At 38.0% G+C, this 26,971-nt stretch overlaps 1 protein-coding gene across 4 annotated transcripts in view; it reads right to left on the reverse strand.

Annotated features, from left to right (window-relative positions):
• Positions 1 to 8,381: 8,381 nt before the first annotated feature.
• The window catches only part of LOC111871638 (pumilio homolog 2), a 532,614-nt gene continuing 514,024 nt past the window's right edge, over positions 8,382 to 26,971 (reverse strand). For 3 of the 4 annotated variants that reach the window (XM_023864873.2, XM_023864872.2, XM_023864875.2), the window contains 8 exons: positions 25,070 to 25,225; positions 22,272 to 22,391; positions 20,496 to 20,829; positions 15,664 to 15,913; positions 14,897 to 15,124; positions 14,351 to 14,513; positions 12,286 to 12,454; positions 8,382 to 10,753 (listed from right to left, as the gene is read on the reverse strand). In XM_023864873.2, the coding sequence (XP_023720641.1) occupies positions 10,462 to 10,753; positions 12,286 to 12,454; positions 14,351 to 14,513; positions 14,897 to 15,124; positions 15,664 to 15,913; positions 20,496 to 20,829; positions 22,272 to 22,391; positions 25,070 to 25,225 (1,712 nt within the window). In that variant the 3' untranslated portion in view covers positions 8,382 to 10,461. The remainder of the gene's footprint in view (positions 10,754 to 12,285; positions 12,455 to 14,350; positions 14,514 to 14,896; positions 15,125 to 15,663; positions 15,914 to 20,495; positions 20,830 to 22,271; positions 22,392 to 25,069; positions 25,226 to 26,971) is intronic. The other variant, XM_023864874.2, reaches the window with a different exon arrangement.

Raw genomic sequence — 26,971 nt, forward strand, 5'->3', positions numbered from 1 at the left:
GAGCCATTCTGAAGGGTGTATAGAACAGCCAACATGAAGGGTGATAGTCATGGACCTATATTACCAGTAAGGGGGAAAAAAAGTGTCTCTGTACCAAGTACTACATTGAGAATGTAGTGAGACACCTATTTAGCTAATATAACATGCATGTTAGTTGTCTGTATAGGCAATGCAGAGGGCATGTAGCCAGCATACAATGGGGACATACACAAGTGTGTACTAGGTGACACATATACGCCTCAATAATTGTGTATACCACATATATATATATAGATTCCTCCATAACTGCATACTAAGAGTGCCCTGCAACAGGATGTCCATAGATCAACTATGTGCTCTTGAGCCAGAAAATTTGGATGAACATTGGTCATAGTCTGCAAAATAACCACTTACTCTGTACAAGATATGTGGATGGCTACTGTCTGTACTAGGTGAGATGCAGACGTGTAAGTTAATGTAGACGCAGTGGTCACTGCATATACGAGACAAATTTGTAAACACATCCACAACTCTGTATATTCCTATGTAACTATTATACTTGAAGGCATGCACACACGCTTTCTTAACTGTGTGTATTACACAAAGTCTACAGACACCTGGATAACTCTGCAGACCAGAAGAGACTTACAGTGGCCCGGTACTTGTTATACTAGATGAGACAAATAGAAGCCTCCATAACTGCGTATTGTCGTGTAGCCTACGCCACACCACAAATAACTTCACGTGGGTCTTGGATTTATTGAACACTCACTTTTATACCCTCAAGTACAATTAGTATCACTTCAACTGCATTCTGCGATGGCTATCTTCCAACTCTGGAATATCTGGTACGTTCACCCCCCTTATATAGGTGTTGTTCAGACAGGATACCAGACACCATTTCCCACAGTTCAGTTTTCCCGTTGTCACATAATGCTTCTAATAATTCGTTGTAACCATGGAGACTCATTGTTAGAATTATGATATTGTGTTACTTCCATTGCCTAGGAAGTGACGGTTTGGGTATGCACATTACACGAGATGTAGACGCCTTCATAACCGTGTACACAAGAAGAGATACTGTGACCACTGTAATGAACCTTCTGGTTCCATAAAATGTTGGGATGTTCTTGAGTAGCTACACAACTGGTGGGTTCTCAAGAAAAGCTCAGCTCCATGAAGTTAGTTGCATTACATGAGTTTATTAGGATTAATTACGTGTTAGAATTTTATTTTGAAAGTTGGGAACTATCTGATCTAATTCATCCTGTATTTACACACGCGTACACACACATGTAGGAAGTTGGAAGTATGAGACATGCTATTTACATAAAAACACTAAACAGCTGTGTCATATTTTTATATATGATCATTACAGAAAGTGTTTATTATTATTACCTTCACAAGTAGATTGTTACATTTGTACAACCATATACAAGTTTCTTCACTTTATGTGGTGGTCTTTTTTCTACAAAGATTTCTTCAATACAGAAATGTATAAGGAAGGGGGCTTTTTTTTTTGAAGGTAAATCAACATAAAACAGCAGTAACAAAACCCAGTCAATGCCCCTAATTTAACTTACAGAGTACCATCCAAGAGCCATGAGGTTCTCACTCTAATAATAACTGTAATGAAAGGGTTAGGATTACTACTGTCTGTAACACAAAACCCTGTAGAAAGGCTGCTTGCTTTGGCAGAAGGCTGTGCAGTCCACTGCAATTCGTACTGCACAGCTAAATTACAGCTCATCTACAAATCAGTAGTTAATGATTTAATGAAAATTTGGGTATGTGTGTATGTGCCTCTCACTTCCCCTTTCAATTATTCTATAGAATTAAAGAATAAAAAAATCACAGGATGTTCTAATTTATACTACACCCCATAATTGTCACAAATGCACTGGATACAAAGTTACAAATTTAGCTAATTACCTAACTACAAGACAGCTGTAATTATATTTAGCCATAAATATATATATAGAAAAAGAACATTAAAAAACTCAAATTACAAACTTACTAATCTGCACTAAACTACAAAATATATAAATAAATTTTGACATTTTCTCCCCATGTAACATCAATAATGAACAAAATTCCCAGCTTGTAGGTCAAAATATATTCAAACTGTCTTCCCATAATACACTTAAAGAATATGTTGGAGAACTATAGTCAAATGTATAAAATAAAATGTTTCTGCACTCAATTCTGGCCTAAAGTGCTGCCCCTCACAGTATACCATGTAAAACCATAAAAGATTACTTTTTATAACAAAACATGTTCGATATATCGCTTCATCCATCACCGATATATCTTTAAAAAGGATACATCCACAATCTCTATAAAATAAGAAGACACACTATTTGAAAACAGCCATGTCCTAAAAGGAAAACCAAGAAAGCAACTGAAGTCCCTTTACTGAAAATTATACTGTACAACACTGGCTAACCATTCGATGCGTCCTAGTACAATTCCCATTATACTTCCAAAGATGAAGAGGGATAAAGAAATAAAGCTGTAGTCCTACACATTGTAAATGAGGTTTCTGAAGAGTATCAAATGAACAGAGCTTTCCTTTTAAGCCAAAAGCATTGTCAAATTGAATAGATTATAGAAATGCTAATCCACAAGCTAAACAATTAAGACCAACATTTTTTATATTAGTTTTGTCCCTTCTACAAACATCAAGTTACGTTTGTAGGAACGACACTTACAGCTCATGAAATAACACGGTCCAGTAAGTTGGCCTCGCTTAAATGCAATGAGATTGAATGTGAGACTTGAACTGTAATGGTGAAAATGTACTATGGCACATGGTAGCATGACTCAAATGTGTGAAGGAATTTGTCACTGATGAAAAACAACTGGAGGAGATGACTATATAGAAATGCAGTAGTTTGTATCATGTTAAGAGGTAGAAAAGTGCATATTATATTGGATAGGTCTAGTAATAAAAATGCTTTCCAGGAATAAAAATACTTTCTCTGTCACAAACAAAGTGTAACTGTTTATAAGTAGGGGTATATCTGATATATATGATAGTCAATTAATAATAGTTTAATTCAATTTTTAGGATTTTTTTTTTGTGATTAGTAAAGCTGCATAGTACGGGGTTCTGTAATTTGCATACCTTGTAGAACGATTTAAAGAAGAAACAAAATTAATGCGTTTGTTGGCAGAAATAGGTGCATTTTCTCAGAAATTTTACTCCTGGCACAGTGGTAAAACTCACATGACCATGAATGAAGTGGTAACCTTGGCATAGCATAACAGCAAATTGCTAGCCATTGGCATTAAAGCAAGTAAATGAGCAGTCAATACAGAAACTAATGACCATCTCAAATTCTGGTAGCATCATAACGTTTGTCTTCTGAATACTTGAGCGTCGTCCTTGAAAGAGGATGGAAGTTTCAACTAATTTTTCATAAAATATTCTGGTGCAAATTTTTATGGACATAAAAATATTTGCATTTGTACAGACCATAATCAACAGCGTAAAATGTGAATAGGGACAAAGTGATATTCTAGTGTTGTTGGTTAAAAATTATTGTGTGCTCTGCCTGCCCTAGCAAAGACCCGAAACCCACGACAGGAGATCAGTGCTCATTCCAATATTAAGAGCTGGCATATAAAATGAACCCTTGAGAAAAACAATGAGTCATGATGGTGTCCTAAGGAGTGACTGCATCTGAGGGGCAATGGTTGCAGAGATCCTATAATATTCACACTTGATCCTCATTCTGTGATTTTTGGAATATGCATCCAGCCCTCTTTCCAAAACTTTCATTTCACCACTGGGTACCAAACATAATGCAGAAACCTATGTGAAGAGTGATGCCAATATAACACTAATCCAATACTTTGAAATATTTCTAAAAGAATGAAAACCAAGCCAGAAAACAGCATAGTACACTTGGGAAGAGAGTTATAAACAGCGACACAAAGAACACTTATACGCCGAGTATCTTCCGCATCCAAGTGTTGTGTACATGTGGGCACAGAACACACAGAAAGAACCCTAATGCCAAGACACAGAAACAAATTTCGAAACAGTATCCTAAATTAGCCAGAATTCTTACATTACATAAATGTTATGCAAGCAATCATTTCTTATAGGTTATGTTTTCATGTGTTAAATATGTGCAAATGGTTAATGAATGATTACAAAATAACTAAAGCCTTTCTACATTTAAAAACATTTTTTAAAAGGAATGAACAAGAGAGAGATTATTATATACGTACAAAAAAGCCTAATTGATTCTTATCATAAGCTTTTGGCATTTTTTTTACAATATATAAACATCAAAGCTGTGCAAACCATAGAAATACGTACATTATACAAATGCAGTTAATTTGTTCAATAAGATTTTTTTGTTTTTGTTTTGTTTCTTTACTTTACATCAGTCTTGACAAAACTTTTTTCCTTAATATTATATATATATGTATATATAACTTTTCTTTAATTAATTCCCTTTCAGCTATAACTCCACTATGAACATTATGATTCAGTAGTAATTTCATATAATGGGCACTCTTCACAAATGTGATATTCCTGGAGTGGACAAAGAAAAAAAAGAAACCTAAATATTTACAATGACTGATAACTCAAATACAAAGGGTTAACCTGAAACTTGGTTCCTTTGTTTACCATCAAATATCTTAAACTGACTCCTGGTAAACCTTCTAGATATTTTAAGAATTATTTTCAGTTTATATAGCACGCACAAGTGTACCTTTTTCTACAGAAAAAGAAATTTTGCTCCATAGTTCATGTTTCTAAAAAGAAAAAAAACTTTCTGTCTCACATGATGGCTAAGCATAGTTAGGTTCTGAATAATGCTAAAAATTATGGCCTACCATTTTTAGCAGCAAAGAGCATCTATATTCAGTTCTAACCCACAATTCCTCTTCTATATTCCAGGTGACAAAATTGTTAGCTTCTCAACACACAAAATGCCAACATCAACACAAAAGTACCAAACATCTAACAAGAAAGTAGACACATGGCCATATTACAGCCAAGTCTGCCCAACTGCAGGTTCCTGTTGGAGCACAAAACAAGACTGACAACCATGTCTTGGTCATGCTGCTTACCTACCAATTTCAAATTCATATTAACAAAATATATATACAACCTGTCAGGTAATTTATTATGGAGATAGTATGTATTTTGGAGCTACAACCTTATACACAAGCATTTGAAATTATTATACATTTATGATCTTGCGTTTCTTTTACTCCCCAAAAACACACAATAAAATAAACACAGAAAAGCAAAGAAAAAGAAGAAAAAGCAGTGTATCTGTTGACCAAGACACTTGCCCTGCTACATACTCCAACACAAAACTTTTGTTTCACTTACAACACACTGTGCTTGGGGTATAGGATTCTAATTAGAAAGTGCTAACAATACAGGTAGTAGTACTGGAAATATGTTTGCAGCAGTGTTGAACACACATTCTGTGCAAACATCGGGGGGGGGGGGGGGAAAAAATATTTCCTTGCTTCCACCTTACCCTTGGACCCTCNGGGGGGATAATCATTTCCATGCTTCCACATTACGCTGTGACCTCTCAGTTTCATGACTTATATTCTGCCAATTCTGGATATGAATCATGAGATCAATACTTAATAAATGAACATTACTTTCCATCTCAGATACAAATATTTCACAGGCAAATTAGTTCTTCCATCATAAATTCTTTATGTCTGAACCCTAACCAACATCTAAACATAGTTACATCTTCATACCACTTATGTATAAGTAGTTATATGTATATATGCTACAAGTATTATTTGTAGAAAATACATGCAAATATATGAAAAAGTACAGCTACAGCCATTACATCATTAATAAGTAGTTTATACGATATATATTACAGATTATGAAAAAATAAATGGGATGCTCTCAAAAAAGAAACATCTAATAAAAACAATCCACATCTTAATTCAAAATTAAAAAATAACCTTTATTCGAATCCCATCAACTAGGAATTTTGTTTGCCTGAGTTATATTTCAATCTTCCACAAATCAACAGGCAATGCACAGTCTGTGTAGCATGTGTTATATACAATTCGTGAGGAACTGAAGTGAGATAAGTCAAGACTACTTACGTAAACAATGAAAACGCATATCACAAAATCCAACCAGGATATAAACATTACCAAAATTTACACAGTATTGCAAATAAATACTTGTCCAGTACAAACTGTACATATGTCCCCAGGCTATTTTTCTTGTAACACTGTCATAACAACAATAATAATTATAATAATAGTAATTATTAATTTTGAAGGATGATCAATGTGTGAGTATTTTACATGTTATGGATAGATGACATGAAATTATGAAGTAGAACTTCGTCCAAGCACTGCGCTACACAACACACAGTGTTGCTTTATACAAGGGTTACGTGAGTTTCTACTATTACTGTACACTTTATACGAAGAGTGAAAATTTTTCTGAATAAAGATGTGGACGCTTTCAGTGTGAAAATTAAACAGTCGCATCATGAACATTAAGAATAATCAATAGCGTTTCAAATTCTACAATATCTTCATATTTTCTAACCAGCTACTATTACCTCTCACTACAATTATGACAGTAAACAAATTTCATCTTAGAAATTCAGTATTTATAGTATTAATCAATAATAATAATAATAATAAAAATAATAATACAACACACAAGACAGATCATTGTTATCCAAACACACATCTATGTCAGCTACAAAAAGTTCCACGCCCTCAGAACCGTTAGTCTGCAAATTTTATGAATTACATACATGCTATTGTGAGGGGAAGGACGACAAAGGTCTGGCATTTACCATTAACAAGGTGTGGGAAATGTTGGAGACACTGTAAACGCCAGCAGGCTTCCCACCTCCCTGGTACAAAGTATAACTTGTAGCAAACTACATTCAACCTACTGGAGAGAAGCAAATATGGGTAAAATCCACAAGCCTGGCAATGACCCAAAGTATCAGCTTGTACGACAGTAATTGTATTAAAATACTCAAAGATCAATGCTAAAACAAATTACATTTTAGACTTAATTACTTTATCAATTACAAAGACATCATTACTCTGTTTGAAATGATCTGTGTTGATGCATAAAATCAGCAATGCATGAGCACTATGTAACATAAATGCAAAGTGGGGCACTTCCAAGCAAAGAAAAGAACTTTCGACTTTTTACTTGCTGAAATATAAACTAAAGTTCCTGGTACTAGTAAAATTATAACAAATTTATGAAGTCACAATTCAAAACAAATTTTTATAAACATCCAACACTTTTCTAAACAAACATGTAAAAGAAAGGTTTTCTTAAAAATAATAATTTGGTATGCATATACACTCTACCCACTTATTAAAAACTGATTTGCAAGAATGTCATCTACTGTGATAATGCAGACATTATCATGTCTCCAACACACACTTTGGGACACACTCCATCAAGAATTTCGCCAATACCCTACAACATTCAAGGCAGGGTACATTACACAGTACATGTGATAGATTGGAGCAAGTTATTTACAGTGCTTGTGATTACACTAAATTCACATAGACATAACTTTAAAATTGAATTTCCCCATCATCTACTATGTGCATCTTGTGAAAAACTACATACTCTATCTGAACCAGGTGAATTCCTCGCAATCAATGGGCGGTAAGGGGTGTCAACAATGAATGCACTTTTCTTTGAGCAATGAAGCAACTTGTGTGTGTATAAGTGATTGTGGTGAATACACAAGATTCGAATGTGTGATTTGTGTTTAGGAAATGAACAAAGTGTGTTTCCTGTGCTAACAATGAAAGCATTGTGACAATGACAAAGCATTTTGTCTTTAACATACACATACAGTACATAGGTACAAACAGCCATGGGAGTGCGTGATGGCTCATCAAATTTCCTTTACATTGGTCCACATTCATGTTACCTATACATGGAATTCCTAGGATTTTCTCAAGAGATAATAAACCCACCTGTGGACATCCTGTAACCGATCATGAGAATCCAGATTAAGCAAATTTACATAAATATTATATTTATCCTTCAAATTCCAATTGGCTGTTTACAGCATTTACACAACCCCTGCAAATGAAACGTAAGTGGAGCGAAGCCAGAGGATAAGGCAGCTGACTACCCTGCACTACACATCGCTACGCCTGTTCCGAAACATGAAGCTACATAACCAATTTGCCAGCTACAGAAATGAAGACTTATACACTTTTAGCAGAAAGGACATAACTTTGGCAAGTGTGGAAGTGTAATTACCTCATCTGAGTAATAAAAAATGGGATCTATCTGACTTGGCGATGAATTTTTAAGAATGCGATATTTAAACCCTGCCTTTGTTTTAAAAATGCACTGCAGCAATTTACACGAGTTTTTTTTTAAAAACTGTACAACTTTGTTCCGTATTTTTTGTACAACTGTTCTAGAGATATTTCACAAAGTATCAACGGCATTTTTTTACACAACGACCTTGGAGAAATGTACAGTATTTCGATTTCAATTAATTAATACTTCTCTAATTTTACATCTGGGGGAAGAGGAGGGTAAGGTATGTGGATCCCAGCAGTAACAGTGCCTTTCAGCAATAAATAACAATGCATATTGCCTGTTGTCTTCTGCTGGCTACTTTTTTGATGTGTGATGTTTTCATCCAGTGACTGTATGGAACATTTGTTTTTTAAACTTTTTGTAGTCTCTTTAAAAAATCCATTAGCAACTATTACCTGAGGGTTTTATCACAATTTGATGATGGTTTGTTTCATGCCAGAGCAGGTCTTTTGGTGAAGATGCATGCGTTCCTTTCGAAGTGCTCCTAAGATAATGACTGCAGCTTTCATCTAATAAATTTGCTCAAAGCCTAGAATCTAACTGCATTTATGTATAAACCTGACATATGCCTGCTGCCCGTTCTGCAACAGACATACTGAAACCTGTCTAAAGAAATCCCACCAAGCATTACAACAGATTCTCCAGTAACTCTGCACTAGTAATTACATTTGATTCACTGTATTCCAGAACATCATCCTGATAAACTACTATATTACAATGCTTCATCTGACACAACATAACTATTTTAAAATTCTTGCTCTTTGTAATTTTTGTTCTTTGACTGTGAAATTTACAAAATGAAGTATTTAGTTGAAATCTCAATATATTTTACTCAATTTACAGCATATTCTCCTTCAATTATCTGCAGATCTAAGAATTGTGAAGAACAAAAACTATTCTATTTTACTAAGCAGGTTATTGCAAGTAAATGCCAAAATTAAAAGTACTTTTCACTTTCAAAATTCCCATCGTCCTTTTCCTATTAAAATCTGATTACAGTCCTGCCAACTGACAGGAAGGAAACACTACATAAAAGTTCACCCTTCTGTCCCTATGCCATATCATCTATATACAATGTCCGATTCTGGTAGCACTGTCTTTGTGAAAACCCTCACTTAGATGGATAAAATGGGGTGGAGAGAAGAGATATAGGGGGGGGGGGAAACAACCAAATGCAAACTTGATTCTGAACAGAGGTCTTCTTGCTCCAACTTAATTTTTCAATACCTTACACCCAATAACAGGGAGGCATTTAACTAAAACAAAACCTGACCAATGCTCTATATACAACTGCTATATGATCCATCTTCTTCAGCGAGGAAAATTGATTTCAAATTGGGTTGTTTCTGGAAGATTGACAGGACGAGGTGGTCCCTTCACTTTCTTTAGCTGTACAGCATATCATCATCATGCTCACCTTATCACTTTAATCAATTACAGATGATAATCAATGTACGAGACATATCATGGAAACACAGAGGGATGTCCCAAGGAAATATAAAACGTAACACAACAAACCAATCCAGAGCTCCACCTTTATCAATGTTGGAACATCCCTAGCTGTGTTTCATACTACTCCTCTCTGACAGGGCATGGCAAATATTACTTTGGCCTTCTGGAACAACTCTCTTTTAAAACAAAACACATCTCAACTCCTGTGCAATCAACAAACTAAATATTCTAACTACCAAGTCTGCTTTCTGCACTTCACTAAAGAAGTTCCATATTCTTCTAAAAATAGAAATGTCTCTGAGCATAGAATGCTCCATCATACACATGTCTATACCAAACTGCAAAGAACATGATGTATATAAACTAAAACTCTATATTCTTACAGCCATTACAACTTAAATAAAATACTGTGAACACTCCAACATTGCAACAATGCAAACGCTCCAGTGAACAAAACTGAATTACCAGAAACAACATGTAATAATGTACGTTCCATCCCTATGCAACATCAGCATTCTTTTTGAGCGTTCCTATGTACCATGGAAGAGTCTGTAACAAGCTGCAATTAAGCACCATGTACTGTTTCACAAGTAGAAAAGAAAATAAGACAGCCAATGTCACTGCCAGAGAAAGAGTAGTTCTACACTTTCCATCAATTATGTACATAATTAACAGGGGGGCACAGCTCATAAACCACCATTAGTGGGTGGACCAATTGGCCCAAGGTCCGGACCCACAGTGACGCCTACTCCAACAGGACCGCCCACACCCACTCCGACACCCATTGCTGATGCAGTCTTCATGAAGAACTTCTCAAGTTTGGCAATGATGTGCTTCCCATACGTATATTTGCGCAGTGAGTTGAGGTGTGGTCGGATCTTGTGCATCAACACCTTGCGTTGTTGTGGCTCTGATACGTCAATCATCTTCTGCACCACATAGTTGGCGTACTGATCCTTCATCATGACATGCAGGGCGCTGGATAAAATACAGCACATCAAAGCAGGGCAGTACCAAGGTTCTGGGGTGGGGGCCAAAATAGCATATGGGAAAACAAACAAAAGAGCAAGGCACAATGCATGAAAGCATGAAATGAGGTATGGTGACGCATAAATGATGGAAACCAAATTCATTATGCTGATGGGTGGTATGCGAAGTGAGTAAATGAAGTGTACTTCTTAATAGTTTAAAAGAACATCAACTTTAACCCCCCTGGAGACCTTTCTGAGTGCGTAGTTCATTGCCACAACAACCACTGATGCAAACTCAATCTTGATTGAAATCAAAAGTCAGTAATGTAGTTAAGATCATCTTGCATAAATGGCGGTATCAATCTAAGCTTGCTATGCTTTCAGAAACCCTGAGCAAATTATACAAGCTTACTGTACAATAATGATAATTCTAACACTGTTGCACAAGATTTCTGAAGGCTCTGATAATTAGAGCATTTCTTTAAATGTCACTTTTGGCTGGGTACTGTGGCTCAGAAGGCTGAAGGGGGGTCAAAATATTATGTAAAACTAAAGACATCTGTTTACAAATTGAATGACAGAACAGTGGAACCCCTATTTCATGTCCTATAATTTTAAGTTTTTCTTTCATTTCATGTTCAATTTCAATTACACATGGTCAATAATCTGTGTGTTAAGCTTCCTCCATTAACAGTACTCCTCAGTTCATGTCCAAATTCACTGTTCCCCAAAGAAATCTTAAATATATTATATGTCTCCTTCCTCAATTTACATGTTTATATTATTATATTTAGGCATCCTGTTGCATTCTTATTATTCAAGTACACCATCAATAATGCAACAATAAAAATAAAAGACACCTAAAATATATATTTTTTCACTAAAAGTGTAACTTTAATACCTTAAAATTTTATTAAATATCATAAAATGCCATTATGACACTGCAAGTATACCTTATACACTAAAAGTGACTATCAAAATACTTCAGAATGTCTTTTTGTTTTACATGTTTTTTTTCCTAATTTTGCAACGTTTCGGCTGCATATGGGCCATCATCAGGAAACTTTTAATTTGTGGGGAGACCACTGCACTGTCTGCTTGTCTTTCGTGCTCCCATGCAAGTCAGTTTTGTTGTTGTACACAATATCAAGAACACTGTCATTGCATTCTTCCTTTGGCCATCATACTGTAATGTGTAATAGTATGATTCTTATCATGTTGTCTTTATGTATCAAATATTGAAGTTTTGTGTACTTAAATTTTTGTATGTTGTTTTTTCACCTTCAGTGAAAAAAAATATATATTTTAGGTGTCTTTTATATCATGGTTGCATTACTGTGTACTTGAATAATACGAATGATACAGGTCTATAATCAAGAACATTTAATATGCAGCATCATACTTCTCATATTCATCATCAGTACAGCTGAAATCATATGAGCCACTGTATCTGGTAGGTGCCTTTATCTATTAATTAAACAAGACCGACCAGATACAAATTCTGGCTGATGTCTACTGACACCTGGAATAATCACTCACCTGTCATTGAAATTGCAGACTTCCTCGATGAGAAAAGATCTTTCAGCGCGTGTTGCATGAGTTACACACTTCTCCACGACATTAGAGGCAAACTTGTGCTGTGACAACACCAACACCTTTCCGCGGACTGACATGATAATCTGCGTCTTGTCATCAGGCTTCCCGTGCTCTGCCGAACCATGCATCAATAAAAATGTTCACATTACTGGTACATTCTTAGAAGCCAACACTGTCATCTCACCAACTTTCTGAACAAACCAAAACACAGTCCTGCAGACAGGAGAACTCCGCACACAGTTCACACTCACTCAACCTCAGGGATCTACAAGCCCTTTTATCTTCTGGATTGGTCACAATGTAAAGTCACAAAAAATGTACCTTCTGGCATCATCATGTCTGTCTGTAAGGAACAACCTGAGAACCATTGAAAAAAATTTCATGATATGTTATATTGGGAAATATTACCAAAATTTCTTGACATGGTACAATTTTGGTTCAAACCAGATTCTTTGCATAAAAACCACATGCATTTCTGTGCATGTCTCAAAGTGTTACTCAGTATATATTTCCTGCACTGAAAACTGCTTTGAACAGAAGTTCCAGCAAAAACAAAAATACGCATTTTACGTTCAATAAATTTTCTGCAAGTCTTATGGTTTTCAGGATCATAAGATGAAAGAATGAGTGCCTTGAAGCTGTTTTCACTTCCTCAGATATCACAATTAAGTAATGAAGACAGGAATGATGAAACCACAGAAAGGTCACTTCAAAACAAAATAGAATGGAGCTGACACTGTACATGTACCATCCATCATGTTCCCAAATGCAGGATCTGAGTTTCTCACAGAAGAGGTTACGAAGAGTTTGATCATCTGGGATGTAACACCGTGTAGTGTGTTGAAAGTCAACTGACATTTCAGAGGAACATGCCACCTCCATCTTCAGGACGAAGAGTAAGTCAAGCAAGAAAACAGCCGGAAGAATTCTGCTTGTAGTCTGCATTTAAGACTACGTGCTTTTATATCCCACGAGACAGGACTCTTCACGTTTTCAAATAATCATTACCTTTCGCATATGTGACAGGAGTTACTGTGGAAATTTCTACAGCATGTTATGTTTCATTACAAATATTCAATGATGTTTCTGCAAGGGTCTACTTTCTCAAGACAGAGCTTTCTCCTATCTACTTAAACCCTGACTTAGGACTTTCATGGCTTCTAACAGTACCTCCAAGAAAATACTCGGATTGCACTTCAAGACCCACCCCCCCCAAAAAACACGGACTCACCGCGCACAGCCNCCCCCCCCCCCAAAAAAAGTGACTGTCTCAGTCCACATCCTTTCCAAGTCATAATTAATTAAATTCAGCTGTTTATGTGACCGCCCCTGTGGTCTAGTGGTCAGAGTTCCTGGCTACAGATACGAGGTCCCGGGTTCAATTCCCGACCTACCAGATTTTCCGAGAAATAGTGGGTCTGGAACAGGGTCCACCCAGCCTCGTGAGGATAATTGAGGACCTATTCGATGGGAAAGGTAGCAGCTCCGGTCTAGAAAACCGAGATTAACAGCCATGGGAATTTGTTGCGCTGACCATGTGACACCCTCTATCCGCCAAGTTGACACTATTTCACCAACAAGCGGCGGTCACTCGGTCGGTACAGTTTGCTTGTGGCTAAAATCCACAGAGTTTATCCGTCTATGTCATATAGTGTGAGATACTGATAGCTGTTAAATAAGCTACAAATAAAAACATATATACTCCTGCAAGCCCTCCCTTATATCTGTACTCAGTTCTCCTTTATTTGGTTTCTGCAGTTTGTCTGTGGTATCTTCTATGGTTGTTCATTCCCCATCTTTAATTCTGATAATCTGAAAAGCATCCACCTAATCATGCGCACACAACACACCCCCATTCCACTCTGTTCTTGTTTCACTACTGCAAGCAAGCCCAATATTCTTATATTTTGCACACTTCACGTAACTAAGACCAGGCATTCATGAATGAAAGCAAGGAGCCTGTACAGCCAACAACAAAAGTGAAGTTACAGCAAGAGGGAATACTTACCGAGCACATGCTGGATAACATAATTGCCATATTGATCCTGTATCAACTGCTCTGTTTGGTGGTGCAGCTCCTCCAAGATTGGTGCTGTCTGCTCCTGTGTGCAGTGCTCCAAGATACGCTGAATTACTCTGCAGCCGTATGGGTGCGTTGACAGCGAGAACACCTGAAATGTAACAAAACAGCAAAAAAATATCTTCATCAGTAAAATGCACAGGCTAACAACTGGTTCTACTTAAGTGATCTCCCAAGGAAAATCTTTCCAAAAGACATTTCAGAAACCAAGAAAGAGACAGGCTAAAGAAGTTTCAAGGACAGAACCAGTTTCAAGATTCTTAATCTACAAATGCTGCTGATGATGCTTCAAGAATTTTAAGTAATACAAGAAGGAGAAAACTACAACATAAAATTATTTACATTTGTCTGATATTAAGGAAAATAAATGGTACCTGTGGTAATGGGTGGGAGTAATCATAGATTATGCAACCATTTGGATCAGCACAGCTACAGTTTACAAGATGAGACCATCACATGCCAATACAAACTCACCTGGCCTGAAAATGCATTGATAATGAACTGCAGTGCATGTGGGTCAACACACTCGATGCACTTCTGCACAACATGGTTACCATTCTGGTCCTTAACACACTTCAGGACATGACCATCAAGTTCACGTACAATCTCCTGCTGCTGATCAGGAGAGATGGATTCCAGAGCTTTCTGGATCACACGACATCCATACATCTGCAGCGCTAGTGGTAGCACATGTCCTCGAACCTGAAATACAAGATTTAAATAACATTTGATGAGCAGGACATAAAATTTTGATCAAAATTTGAGAAATCGTGGCAAGCCAATCAAACAATATGATGTTACTGCTTGGTGGCAGGCCTGCTTGCTACATAAACATAAACTCAATGGCCATTAACTGCTTAACCCACTATACATCTTAAAAATCAATATAATGAACATGTACCTTGGACCTCTGTTGCACTGACCAAGTGACACCCTCTATCCACTTAAGGTGGGACTAACTTTGCCGACAAGCGGCTGTTGCTTGGTCGGTATAGTTCGCTTGTGGACTAAAGCCACAGAATTTGTTTCTTGTGAATAAAAAATCTTAATGCTATAAATCCCACTATAAAAGAAGGGAGTCAAGAGCATATGAGATTTTGATTCAACTGTAAGAAGTACTGACCATTTGCAGAAGTATTCCTCAATCAACGAATGAATAAGAAAGAATCAAAAGATAACAAAACCGTTTTCAACACCCTCCTTTTTATAAATTAAGGTACTGAAGATAACTTCTGCCTTACCTTCTGAGCCAATGTTGTTTTCTGCTCAGGTGTGCCAAATTCAAAGAACTTCTGAATCACATAGTTTCCAAAAACATCTGTCATGAGACTATATGCAGCAGTGAGGATTTCGGAGAATACCATCTGCTTTTCTGACACAGTGGCACGTTCAAGCTTCTGTTGGATGAACCTTGATCCGTGTTGATCTTGAGAAAATTCCACTATGTGGTTTGCCAGATCGCGTAACTGCAGACTTGGGAACCGATTATTTCTGTGGCCATAAGAAAGATCAGACTTCACAAGCAGTTACATGTATACCAAATAGTTATGACAGGAAATTAGCACTTAAAACACACCTTGAAGGGCATAAAAATATGGCCCTTTCAGCTTCAGTGGGCATTTTATGGCATCTCAATAGTGTGTCACAAATAAGATATACAAAGTATAGAATATACCATCTACACATCAACAATCTGTATTCTCCTACTGAGAAGACTCCATCACGCGGGTCCCCCACACTGTAGTCACTTCTCCCGGCTTAAAACCAGGCCTATAAGAAGTGGTCGCAAAGTGTTACCAACAAAACACTATTTTAATTTTCATGTCTCAATCTTTGTTCTTTTGTTTCAAGGTTTTCATTTTTATCTTTCCTCCTGTAATTTTAAGTACATTTTCATCTAAGGGTTTTAGCTTTAATTTTTGTTATATATTCACATTTTAATTTAATTCCAAGACATAATAAGGATCCTTATTCACTGAATATAATGACAACTGACTGCAACTCAACAGCTCGGACTGATGCTGGGTACACCCGATGACCCATGAAAGGGTAGAAACATGTTGCGTCTTTAACCGTTCAGCGTGGTTTGACGTGTATGTTTCGTCAGGTATTTAAATCGTCTGCGGGGGTTCGACGTCTATGTTTCGTCCAGCTGCACACCTATGTTATAACGCCCATAATAATTGATGGTTTTGCTGTAGATTGTTAGATTTTTCGCTGGCCTGTTGTCAGAAGGACAGTATATAATGAGGCACGAGTTTTTCTGCGCTAAGTCATCGTTACATATGCCTGTCTTGCAGCAAAATTCCTGTTGCTCTTGGGAGAGGTTTCGTCATTCAAACTGTTATGAATGTCGTGTTTTCTTTCCTATGAAGTTATAAACAGCAGAGACATGATATGTGCTGTGTTTATAATATCATATTGCTCTGAGCTGGCCACACTAACACACTCAATTGGAATTCTTAGAAGAGGGATGTCCAAAAATTTATTCTTGCAAGATCGATTGATTTTGCACAGTACATAGCAGCTACTTTTTCCCATCAGTTAATACAAATGTTATACAAGACTANAATGGAATATCAAAGGCATAGCAACAACCCCTTGTTATGATAACTCGTAACGTTAAATTTACTACAGCTGACCTGGCAACCAAACGGCTCACGGAAAGATATTTCCTTGAACGTATACCCCTCACGGGGAAGAAGGCAAGGTCGCACAGAAGATGTGTGGTTAAAAAAAAGAGCCAAAGAAAAGATACACAATATTGGAGCGGTGAATGTGGGGCAGCGTTGTGTTAGAAGAATGCTTCAAGGCCTACCTTACAGTGCTCAAATTCTAAACACCTGCTTCCATTGCCAAGATCCCAGGCGCTCATATTATAAGGTAAGGTTATAAAACCACCTTTTAAGATCATTTTAGTGAAAGTTTCATGCTTCAAGGCGTACCATTCACCGCTCAAATACTAAACAACCTGCTTCCACTGCCGAGATACAGGGTGCTCATATTATAAGGTAAGGTTATAAAACCACCTTTTAAGATCATTTTAGTGAAAGTTTCATGTTCCTATCTCATATAATTTAAGAACAATGATGAATAAATCATTTTCGAGCAAAATTTAAATGGCCGGCTGAATATATTACCGCTGGAGAGACGGCAGCGGAATTTAAATGACCGCGCAAAAGGGTTAATAAACACAACAAAAGCAAACGTTGATGCAGTAGTGTGTCTTCTTTGTTTTGAATACAGACTGTTGTTCTGTAGACGGTATATTCTACACTTTGTATATCTTATCTTATGGTATATCATAACATTCTTTAACCTCCTTTATTGTCTTGTTCTATTTCACACACTGGGAGCAAGATTAAAGTTATTTCTTCAATAAGGTAAAAGAAATGTGTACCATGGAATATAAGAAACGATACTACTCATGAAGAAGCTTAACAACGTGCCAAGGGAGGAGGAAGTGAGGTAGAGGAAGCGGGTAGAGAGCACACAAGATCGCTCTTCTATATTTATGTCTCCTTATTTGATGGGGAAAAGAATGGGATGATAGATATAGAGATTGATAAAGCACTGATGAAGGTGTAAGTATGGAAGGGGACAGGATACAAACCTACACACAAATTCTGTGTTCCTCTTGTGGCAGTGTGGCAGCTCAACCTCTTAAGGCCATGTATGACAACATTCAAGCACTGGAAGTTTATAACTAGTAATATATATATATTGTAGCGTGTTTTGTTACTGAAGATGCCGTTCGGATTGTTAATTGGTTTATTTAACAACCTACAAGTCCTAACTACAATTGATTATAACACTGTTGCAGGGTTCCACACTTTATAACCCTATTCGCAATAATCTCTTCACTCTATCTTCAGTAGTCTATACGTATTCACAGTACGGGAGCTATATAAGTGTCACTGTGTTACACACTCCCATTACTTCTCAGTTATCACAAACTGTCACTGATTATCACACGCGTCCGGTTCGTCTTTCCGCGACTGCTGCTAGATTCCAACTGTGTTGCTCCGGCTCACACACTCACTCCTTCACTTTCTCCCATGGCACATTCACTCTCTCTGGGGAGGCCGGTTCTTCTATTTTACCGGCTCCTCCTCAATCCGTTGTTTTTTTTTCCACTTTGGAGGGGGCCTACCCCTCCATAAGTTCCAATTCTTGATCCTTAATTTCTTCAGAAGTTTCTTATATCGACGTAACAGCACCTGAGATGTGGTTTGAACTTGCTGATGTCATCATTCCTTGTGTTCTTCCCGCCACTTGCTGGCACGAGACCGTGGCGCCAAGTCCTTTCTCTGGCATCCGAAGGTTCCCAGGGGATTTTCCTTCTGGAAGGCATTTCTCCAACGTCATGCGATGGGATGTCTTCCTGCAGGTGGCAGCCAACTTCATCCGGGATTCATAATCTCCTCAGGTCCAACATTTCCTGAAGATGTTCCTCCGACGCCATGCCACTGTTGCATGGCGGGACACCTTCCTGCTGGGTTTCTTCTGCTGTGTGACTTCCACGCGGCAGCTCATCCCTCTGCGGGCTACAGACAACTCCTTCTGGGGTCCACAACTTCCCCGTGTCGGATTCTTCATATTTTGCTTATGTCGGTCCCTACGCTTTTTCTTCTTAGGTTCTCCAACCGGCATTATTCCAGCGTCTTCTACGGGTACCTCTCGTTGGTCGTGCCGCCGCAGGTTTCGTTTCCACTGGAGCCGGTGTTTCTTCTTGTAGACGTGGCTCCATCTCCTGGCAGGCCATAGTCTCATTGTGGTTGGCATTCACCCTTTTGTCTCTCATGGCGGCCATCTCTTCTCGCCATGCCTTCATATTGATCTTTCTGTCAGCCTCCAATTTTGCCAGCAATTCCTCTATCTTTCTTTTGATTGGCCTCCACCTCTTTCAGCAGGAGTTCCATCATCTGCTGGGAGTCCATCTTGCAGAAGTATAGTACTCGATGCACTTTAAGTTCAATTATTCGTCGAGGCATGTTTAAGCTCGTAAACCACTTCTGACGGTCACGTGTGTAAGTTCGATCCCACTTCTGACACCAAATTGTCGCGTTATATACCCAACACGTGACAATATACGTGTGTGTGTGTGTGTGTAATATATAATGCTTAATATGAGAGTCCCCTTGGCCTTATCAAACAAATGACAGCATTTAAGGCCCCTCATGCATTACTCTTAGAATTTCATGGGTTTCCTAATGCCAAGAACTTCCTCCTAACCAATCAACTAAATCCATGGAGCTGAGCCCTTCCTGAAAAGCTGCCAGTTCTGTAGCTACTTAAGGATTTACCAATATTTTATGGAACCCAAAGTTTCATTTCCATGCTCACTAGAGCTCTCCACTGGTCCCTATTCTTAGCCAGATGAATCAGTCCAAACCACCCTACCTTATCTAAGACCCATCTTAATGTTATCCTTCCACCTACACCTAAGCCTTCCTAGTGCTCCTTTTCCCAGCAAAATCCTATATGCATTCCTATTCTTGCCCATGCGTACTACATGCCATTCCCACCCTACCCTCAAGTTTATCCTTCTAATTACAATGGGCAAAGAGCACAAGTTACGAAGTTCCTCATTATGCAGTTTTCTCCACCCTCCTATCATTTCATCCCTCTTTGGTCCAAATAATCTCCGCAACACCCTGTTCTCAAACATCTTCAGTCTATGTTTCTCCCTTAATGTCAGAGGCCAAGTTTGACACCCACATAGAACCACAGGCAAAATTATAGTTTTGTCTATTCTAATATTTACGAACAACTTCCTCCAGCAGCACTAAATGCAAATATGCACTGCTTCATATCATTATTTGAGAGCAGGCAGAAGAGTTAAGTCTTAATGTCACAACATCTCTAATCTCTGCTGTACATGGTCTGGCAGACTTCCATTACTATCACACATATCAGAGTGATTCTAAATTATTGCCGGGGTTCCCGTGGCTTATGAACGGAAACATCGACAATAATTTTAGAGTTGTCCTGTACAGTCAGTGTAATAAAGCCTGTGGAATCACCCATGCTGAAAAGGTTTTCTTACTCTCAAAACACTGTATGAACAAACCTGAAGTCTTCTAGCAATCTACTTCTGCCAGGAGGTTTTTCTAGAGTTGGCGCCACACCACTGGCCCGGGTGCCAGTTCCTAGCTTTGTGAACAGTGAGCTATTTGAGCCAAACATTCCGTTTGTGTTGATGCCTGGCAACCCTCCATTTCGGTACTTCGCCGCTTCAGCTCCCGGTGCTGCCGAGATAAGACGACTACCCGCACCTGAAGCACCAGACATTAGTGCTCCCAGCTGCAAATTTGAAGAACTACCCATTCCAGTAGTAGAGAGAGTCGGTGGGGGTGTGAGGGAACCCTGTATGCCTAGAGGGCTAGGAGACGCAGTCACTGTACCTGGAAAACAAATGTACAATTCACAGGTCAAACCACACTTGTGTACACACTGAGGGAATGGATATGAGGTAGGCAGAACCAGATATTTACGATTAACAATGACTATTTTTTTGGTGCTAGGAAGAGGAATACAGTTATATTAATATCTGAATGAGTGTGAAGAAATAAATTGTATTACGGTTGTCAGAGTACATTCAAGTCAGCATGTCTGACAGTTCAATTTTTTTTTTAAATTCGCTTAGTGGGGATTGGAGTCCAACTGGGTTGACTCAGCAGGGCTCATTGGCCTATTGTGCCTGCCCTGGGTGATTATGATTATGGATAATTTGATGGAATGAAGATTGACAGGGGAAACCGAAATACTCGGAAAAACCCGCCCCAGTGCTACTTTGTCCACCACAAATACCGGTTGAGAAGACACAGGATTGAACCCGGGCCGCTGCGGTGGGGAGCCAGCGACTAACCACTTGAGCTATGGTGCAGCCTTATGTCTGACAGTTATTAAACTCTATGTTGGATTTAAAGTTCTCATGGAACTAAGAAGAATACGGTTTTCTGGGTTGTAGAAATGTGAAGAGTGGGAAAAAGCCTAACGTTTTGGAGAATCATGCTGTTTCCATCTTCAGGGTCAAAGAGTAATCAAGACAAAATGGTGAGCAGGTGATAAGCTTACTCTCCAACCCTAGAGATGGGAGCAATTTGTTCCTCTGAAATGTGTGCCTTTCCTCAAACGGTACTACAATCCAGAACACCATACTCTTCAGGCTCCTTCTGCTTCAGAACCTTGTGCAGCATTCCACCTCCATGGAAAACAGTAATGCCCAATTTGAGTAATCTTCTGTAGTTTGAGTCTGGACACGGTGATCACAAAATCCTAGTGATAAGCATTTTTTTTCACTGCTTATCTTAAACCTCTTCCATGCCCAACACAGTAAAATGTTTCAGTTTAGGGAAAATTTACATCACCTGTTCTACTAGAATCAGAAGACAATGCAAGTGAATTGTACTAACAAGGATGAAGGCATTATATAGCAACGTGACTATGGAAACAACCCTTCCCAAATTACACACACACGCACGCTGGCATGTGCGCACACACAAGAGAACTGTAAATTATACAGAATCATAGAAGGAATATTATGGAACAAAGGTACCACAAAACAGTACAACATAAATACATTTAAGAAAACTGACTCTTCAATATGTCATGCCGAAAAAATGGGCTATACATATGAAACAAACGCAGAATACAAGACAGAGACAAAATTCTTGAGAACCATTCGGGAAAAATATCAAGAGGGACGTAATCAGAGCCAGCGCTCAGCTTATCGGCACTGAAAACTTGCAACATTCCTTGCCCATACATACTACAATTTCATGGCTCAGTCTTCAGCGCTCTTTCATTCACAGAACCGCACACACATGTAGATGGCAGTACATACCGAGTGCTCCATAATTCGTTGGCCACTTGCCACGACCATATTCTAAAGATGGTGAGAATGCTGAAGTGTTTCTGTCAAATGAGTCCCGTCGCCCAGAGCTAGCGCTGCTGAGTCCAAGCCCTGAGGACATAATATGTTGAATAAAACCATCGCAAATACACAACATAACAAATATTTTCCACAGCTAAGCGCTATTTAAACAAACTCCAAACTTGTCATTACTGGACAAATTATGTAACAGTATAACTATGAAACTGCATTTCTTTACATTTCCAGGAAAAAAAAAAAAGACACAACAGTATCAACAAGCAACAGCTTAATTATAGTTCCACTCCAATTGAACAATACTAACAGTTTTGAAGGAAGAAATTTAGTATAGAATATATCAATGTCACAGAATTTCTAAATGTAGAAAACAGAGGAAGTACGGCTAAGTAGTAACAATTTCTTAAACAGAAAATAGTAACAAGTCAACAGCACTCTGAAAGCAATTTAGACAAGAATAATATAATCTTTAACGTCTCTACTAACTGTGACTTTAATCCACACACATCTCTCCACAGGCAAAATGCACAACTTTCTAAAATCAATCTGTTTCTTAAGAATTATAAATTCTTATTCACCATGAATGTAAGAATAAGTTCATTTAAACAGAGATCAGAGTCAGTATCTGCCATAAATTAAATGACATAAGAACAGAAAAGTTCATACTCAAATCAATAATCCTTTTCAATGTATTAAATTACAGGGCCCTATATCAGAGGATTCTAGTATAGACATGAGCAGACAGAACACCTTATTCACATCCTCCATTACATATTTAGGGTCCTGAACCAATGAAAATATATAGGGAACCTTTCAAATGCTGAAACACCCACTGTCCTTCTTTTCCCTTGTTTTTTAAATGATAGGTGAAGCTATCCCTGTAACAGGATGTGTAGGCCCATAGTGTTGACAGATGTCGAGGCTCCCACATTTTCTAGACAACTGGTTCACAGATAGCAGCCTTATGCACCAGCTGCCCTTTACCCCTTGGATGATCCCTGGTACTCATTTGTTAGAGGCTGAATCAACCCCTGGACCACAGTGCGGCTGGAAGGCTCAGGTCAATCGAAAAATCCAGTGAATTTTTCAAATGATGTGAACTGAAAGTGGCCACATACAGTACCACAGCTGTTCAGGCTACAGGCTCGAAGGTCGCAGGTTTGAATCCTGATGAGGTCACTGGATTTTTCAACTGACCTAATCCTTCCAGCCGCACTATGGGAGTAAAGGGAGACCAGCACACAGGCTGACCTCACTGCCATCTGTGAGCTGTTAATCTACAAATGTAGGAGCATCAACATTTCACAAACTCTACAGGCCTCCACAGCCTATTACAGGTATGGAACTACCTTTACCTCTAAGAATTGAAAGTTTGACAGACTGTTTTGTTTAATCATTAAAATAAATTAAACTCTAAAATGTACTTTGAAATTGTTTCCAGATTCGCCAACAGGACAACATAAATTGAAAGTGTAACTGATCTGTAAGTGGGATATGAGCAATGTTACAGTGTAACAAGAACAGTGGGCCTCTAATCTATATCGGCACAGATCAATTAAGGTTAACGTACTTTAAAATGGTCTCCTAGTCTATGTTTTCCACTGCAAGTTTGCTATACACTGCTTCAAGCATGATATTACACTGTTATATAAAACAAAACACAAGCAACAGCAAGGCACAAGAAGACAGCATGGGTATACAACCATGTGAACAGATTCCGGAGCAGGAAATGTGGATATTCATGGCAGGTCTTCGAGGAGTCAGGGAATCAGCAGTAATGGTTGGCGATAATAAGTTTCTTCGAGTGGGGGATGGAGATCGTGAGCCTGCAGATTCTGTCGAAGAAATAAAGCAACCATCACCAGTACAGAAGTTATGAAATGTAAGCGTCTAGAAATGTACATGAAGAAGCCACTACACCATGAAGTACCATATTCAAAATATAAATCTTTTGCTTATCAACAGAGAGAAGGAAGGAATCTGAAATTAAAAGTAGCGTCAAAATACTATGTAAAATAAAACGTTCATAAAACTCCCACATTTAAAGAAAAACTAATGTTTCAGGTTTATTAAATCAAATGATGGAGCAGTAACAAATGTAATAAAGTGATGCATCTCTTAAAAATATAGTCTGAAAATGAAGAGATTTTTAGTCACTTTAGATCATTGAAGTCTCAATCACTGGATCCAGATCACTCTGAAACAACGGGTACAACCAAGCAAGATTTGTTCTCCCTTACAACAAATTATGAAATGACCCATTCCCCAAAAGTTTCAAAAAATGAGATAACAGACAATGTCCAAAATATTAGTCATCTTTATTACTAACATGTTATGCTTGCCATGAATAAACTGTATCTAATGTTACAGATAGAAGTATTTCTTGTACCATAAAGTTAAGGATATAGCTCTCTCTATAAAAAGAACGATTTTCATGAGAAGATTTTGACAATACTACACAAATCTGTTAAAACAGCAATCAGTTCAGGGGGTTGGGATTTGCAAGAAATTTACAATATAAAGCCTTATAAGACAAGACAGATCAATTAGTAAGGCAAAACACACTAACAGTTACACTATACATAAAATCTGTTGTTTTCATGTGGGCCATACAATTAGTAGGTTCCCAGTGCAGTCCCACTGTGTTTGAATATTCATATGCACCACACCCTGTTTCACTCTTGTCAAAACCTTGTTTTAGGTCACAAGATAATGATGAAACAAAACATGAGGTGGTTGTTTTCTGAATATACCTGATCCCAGAGATCCTAATGCTGGGGAGCCAATGGTGCCCAAGCTGTTGTTGCCATAGCCCGCAGCAAGTGTGTTGGCTAGAGATGAGAACCCATTACCCACGCCTGCTGCTGAGCCTGCTGCGGCCACAGCAGCTGCAGCTGCGGACTGCAGACCTGCACACACACCCACAAACATACCCTTCCATGACCACAAGCCCTACCCATCATCTGTAGTCAGTCAAACACTTGACACAGAAATTGCTGTATTTGTTCATGTAACAAAGATGAACCATTTCATTTCAAATCAAACCACAAGAGACATAGAAAGGCTTCAACTTAAGATAACTGCAGTAAGTTATGCAGTAACATTCTGAATTAAGTACTATATTTAATTAAATAACTTATGCTTCCACATAATTCATTCATTCACCCCTAAATTTAGACAAGAAAGTCTGGAAAAAATCAAGCACCACGTTTGTACTACTGCCACAATGTTGATCAATGCATGATTTTCACACACACACACACAAAAAAATGTGATTCAAGTTAAATACTTTACAGCAACAACAAAAAGGGGAACTTCACCAGTGTTTTCTGCAAAAAATGATGTTGGTTAAAATATTATTAAGGAAAATTTTTGATTCAATGTTCATCAAGGGAATCATGAAATGGAAATGTAAGTAAAAATATCACTGCAATGCAATAAAGTGCACTTATCTAAGTCTAATGTGTAAAACTGTACTCCAGAAAGCAGTATTTGCATATCTTACAATACAGCTCTCTAACATATTTCTAGAGTATGGTATTTCCTTTGTACTAAACAAAGTTTTACCAAAAACAAATCAAAACAGGAGGCTAAATAACCTGTCTAAAACTAAAAACACTTCTCAATGAAAAAGAAATGGGACAGACTGAACAGTGATTTCAGTAATCTTGAATCCAGGAAAAACATTCACATCCAAACTGTATGGTAGACAAAGTTATTACAAGAACAAATACAGCATCAGAATTACTAGATGTTATGTTATAATGATGATGAAATAATATATTGATTCAGAAGCTACTGTTATGGACACCGGAACTGCTCAAACATTACACCAATTTACACTTAATGGTATCACTGGGAAATGTGCAAGGAAAGGGGAAGTTTCAGTACAAAGCAGCCCTTTTCATTCTCCAAAAGGGAACATTTATTTAACCCTTACACAGCTGCGGTTGACCTATGTCGATCTCTGACAAACATGGCGTCCTTGCTGCGATAGTCAAAATAGAGTTTCAAATCTCAGGTTTCTTTGCACCAATCTCATTCAAACTTAGCGGGTACATAGTCATCTATTGGGAATGTAATAAAGCACTGTTTATTTCAACGGCCACATTCTTCTGCCCTCTAGCTTAAGAAATGTAAAAGGTTGCATCTGTACAACAAGGCACGCGCTCTGTGGTCATGTGCCGTGGGTATTTCACAGGGCTAGTAAAAATGGCTTCGTATAGTGCACGGTTAGTTTTAAATAAAGTCGTGGACTTTGGTCAACATGTGACATAGTGATAAGACCAGGATAGTGAATTTAGTAGTTTTCTGGCCATCTTGGACAACCCTGATTTAAATGGAATTTTCCCCTGTGAAAATACTGAATAATTCAACATTTTTGCAACTTCTGATGCCTGTTCCCCGTCTGAGGTAAGATTAGTTACATTTTATCACAAAGACTTTAATTTTTTAACTTATGATTGCTGTTCTTGAGAGACGAGAGGGATTCTGCCATCCCCCCGTCATGACAATATTTATGAATGCAATCAGTTCAAGAATGTACTCCTATGGCAACATAATGAACATATCTGAAGTAACAATCAAGTTCCTTCCGTCAAATGTGACACTTTTTTAAGTTTTCCACCTCGTCAGCACCTGCCTCACATGTTTCG

The sequence above is a fragment of the Cryptotermes secundus genome, unplaced genomic scaffold (assembly GCF_002891405.2).
Source record: "Cryptotermes secundus unplaced genomic scaffold, Csec_1.0 scaffold11, whole genome shotgun sequence".
NCBI lineage: Eukaryota > Metazoa > Arthropoda > Insecta > Blattodea > Kalotermitidae > Cryptotermes > Cryptotermes secundus.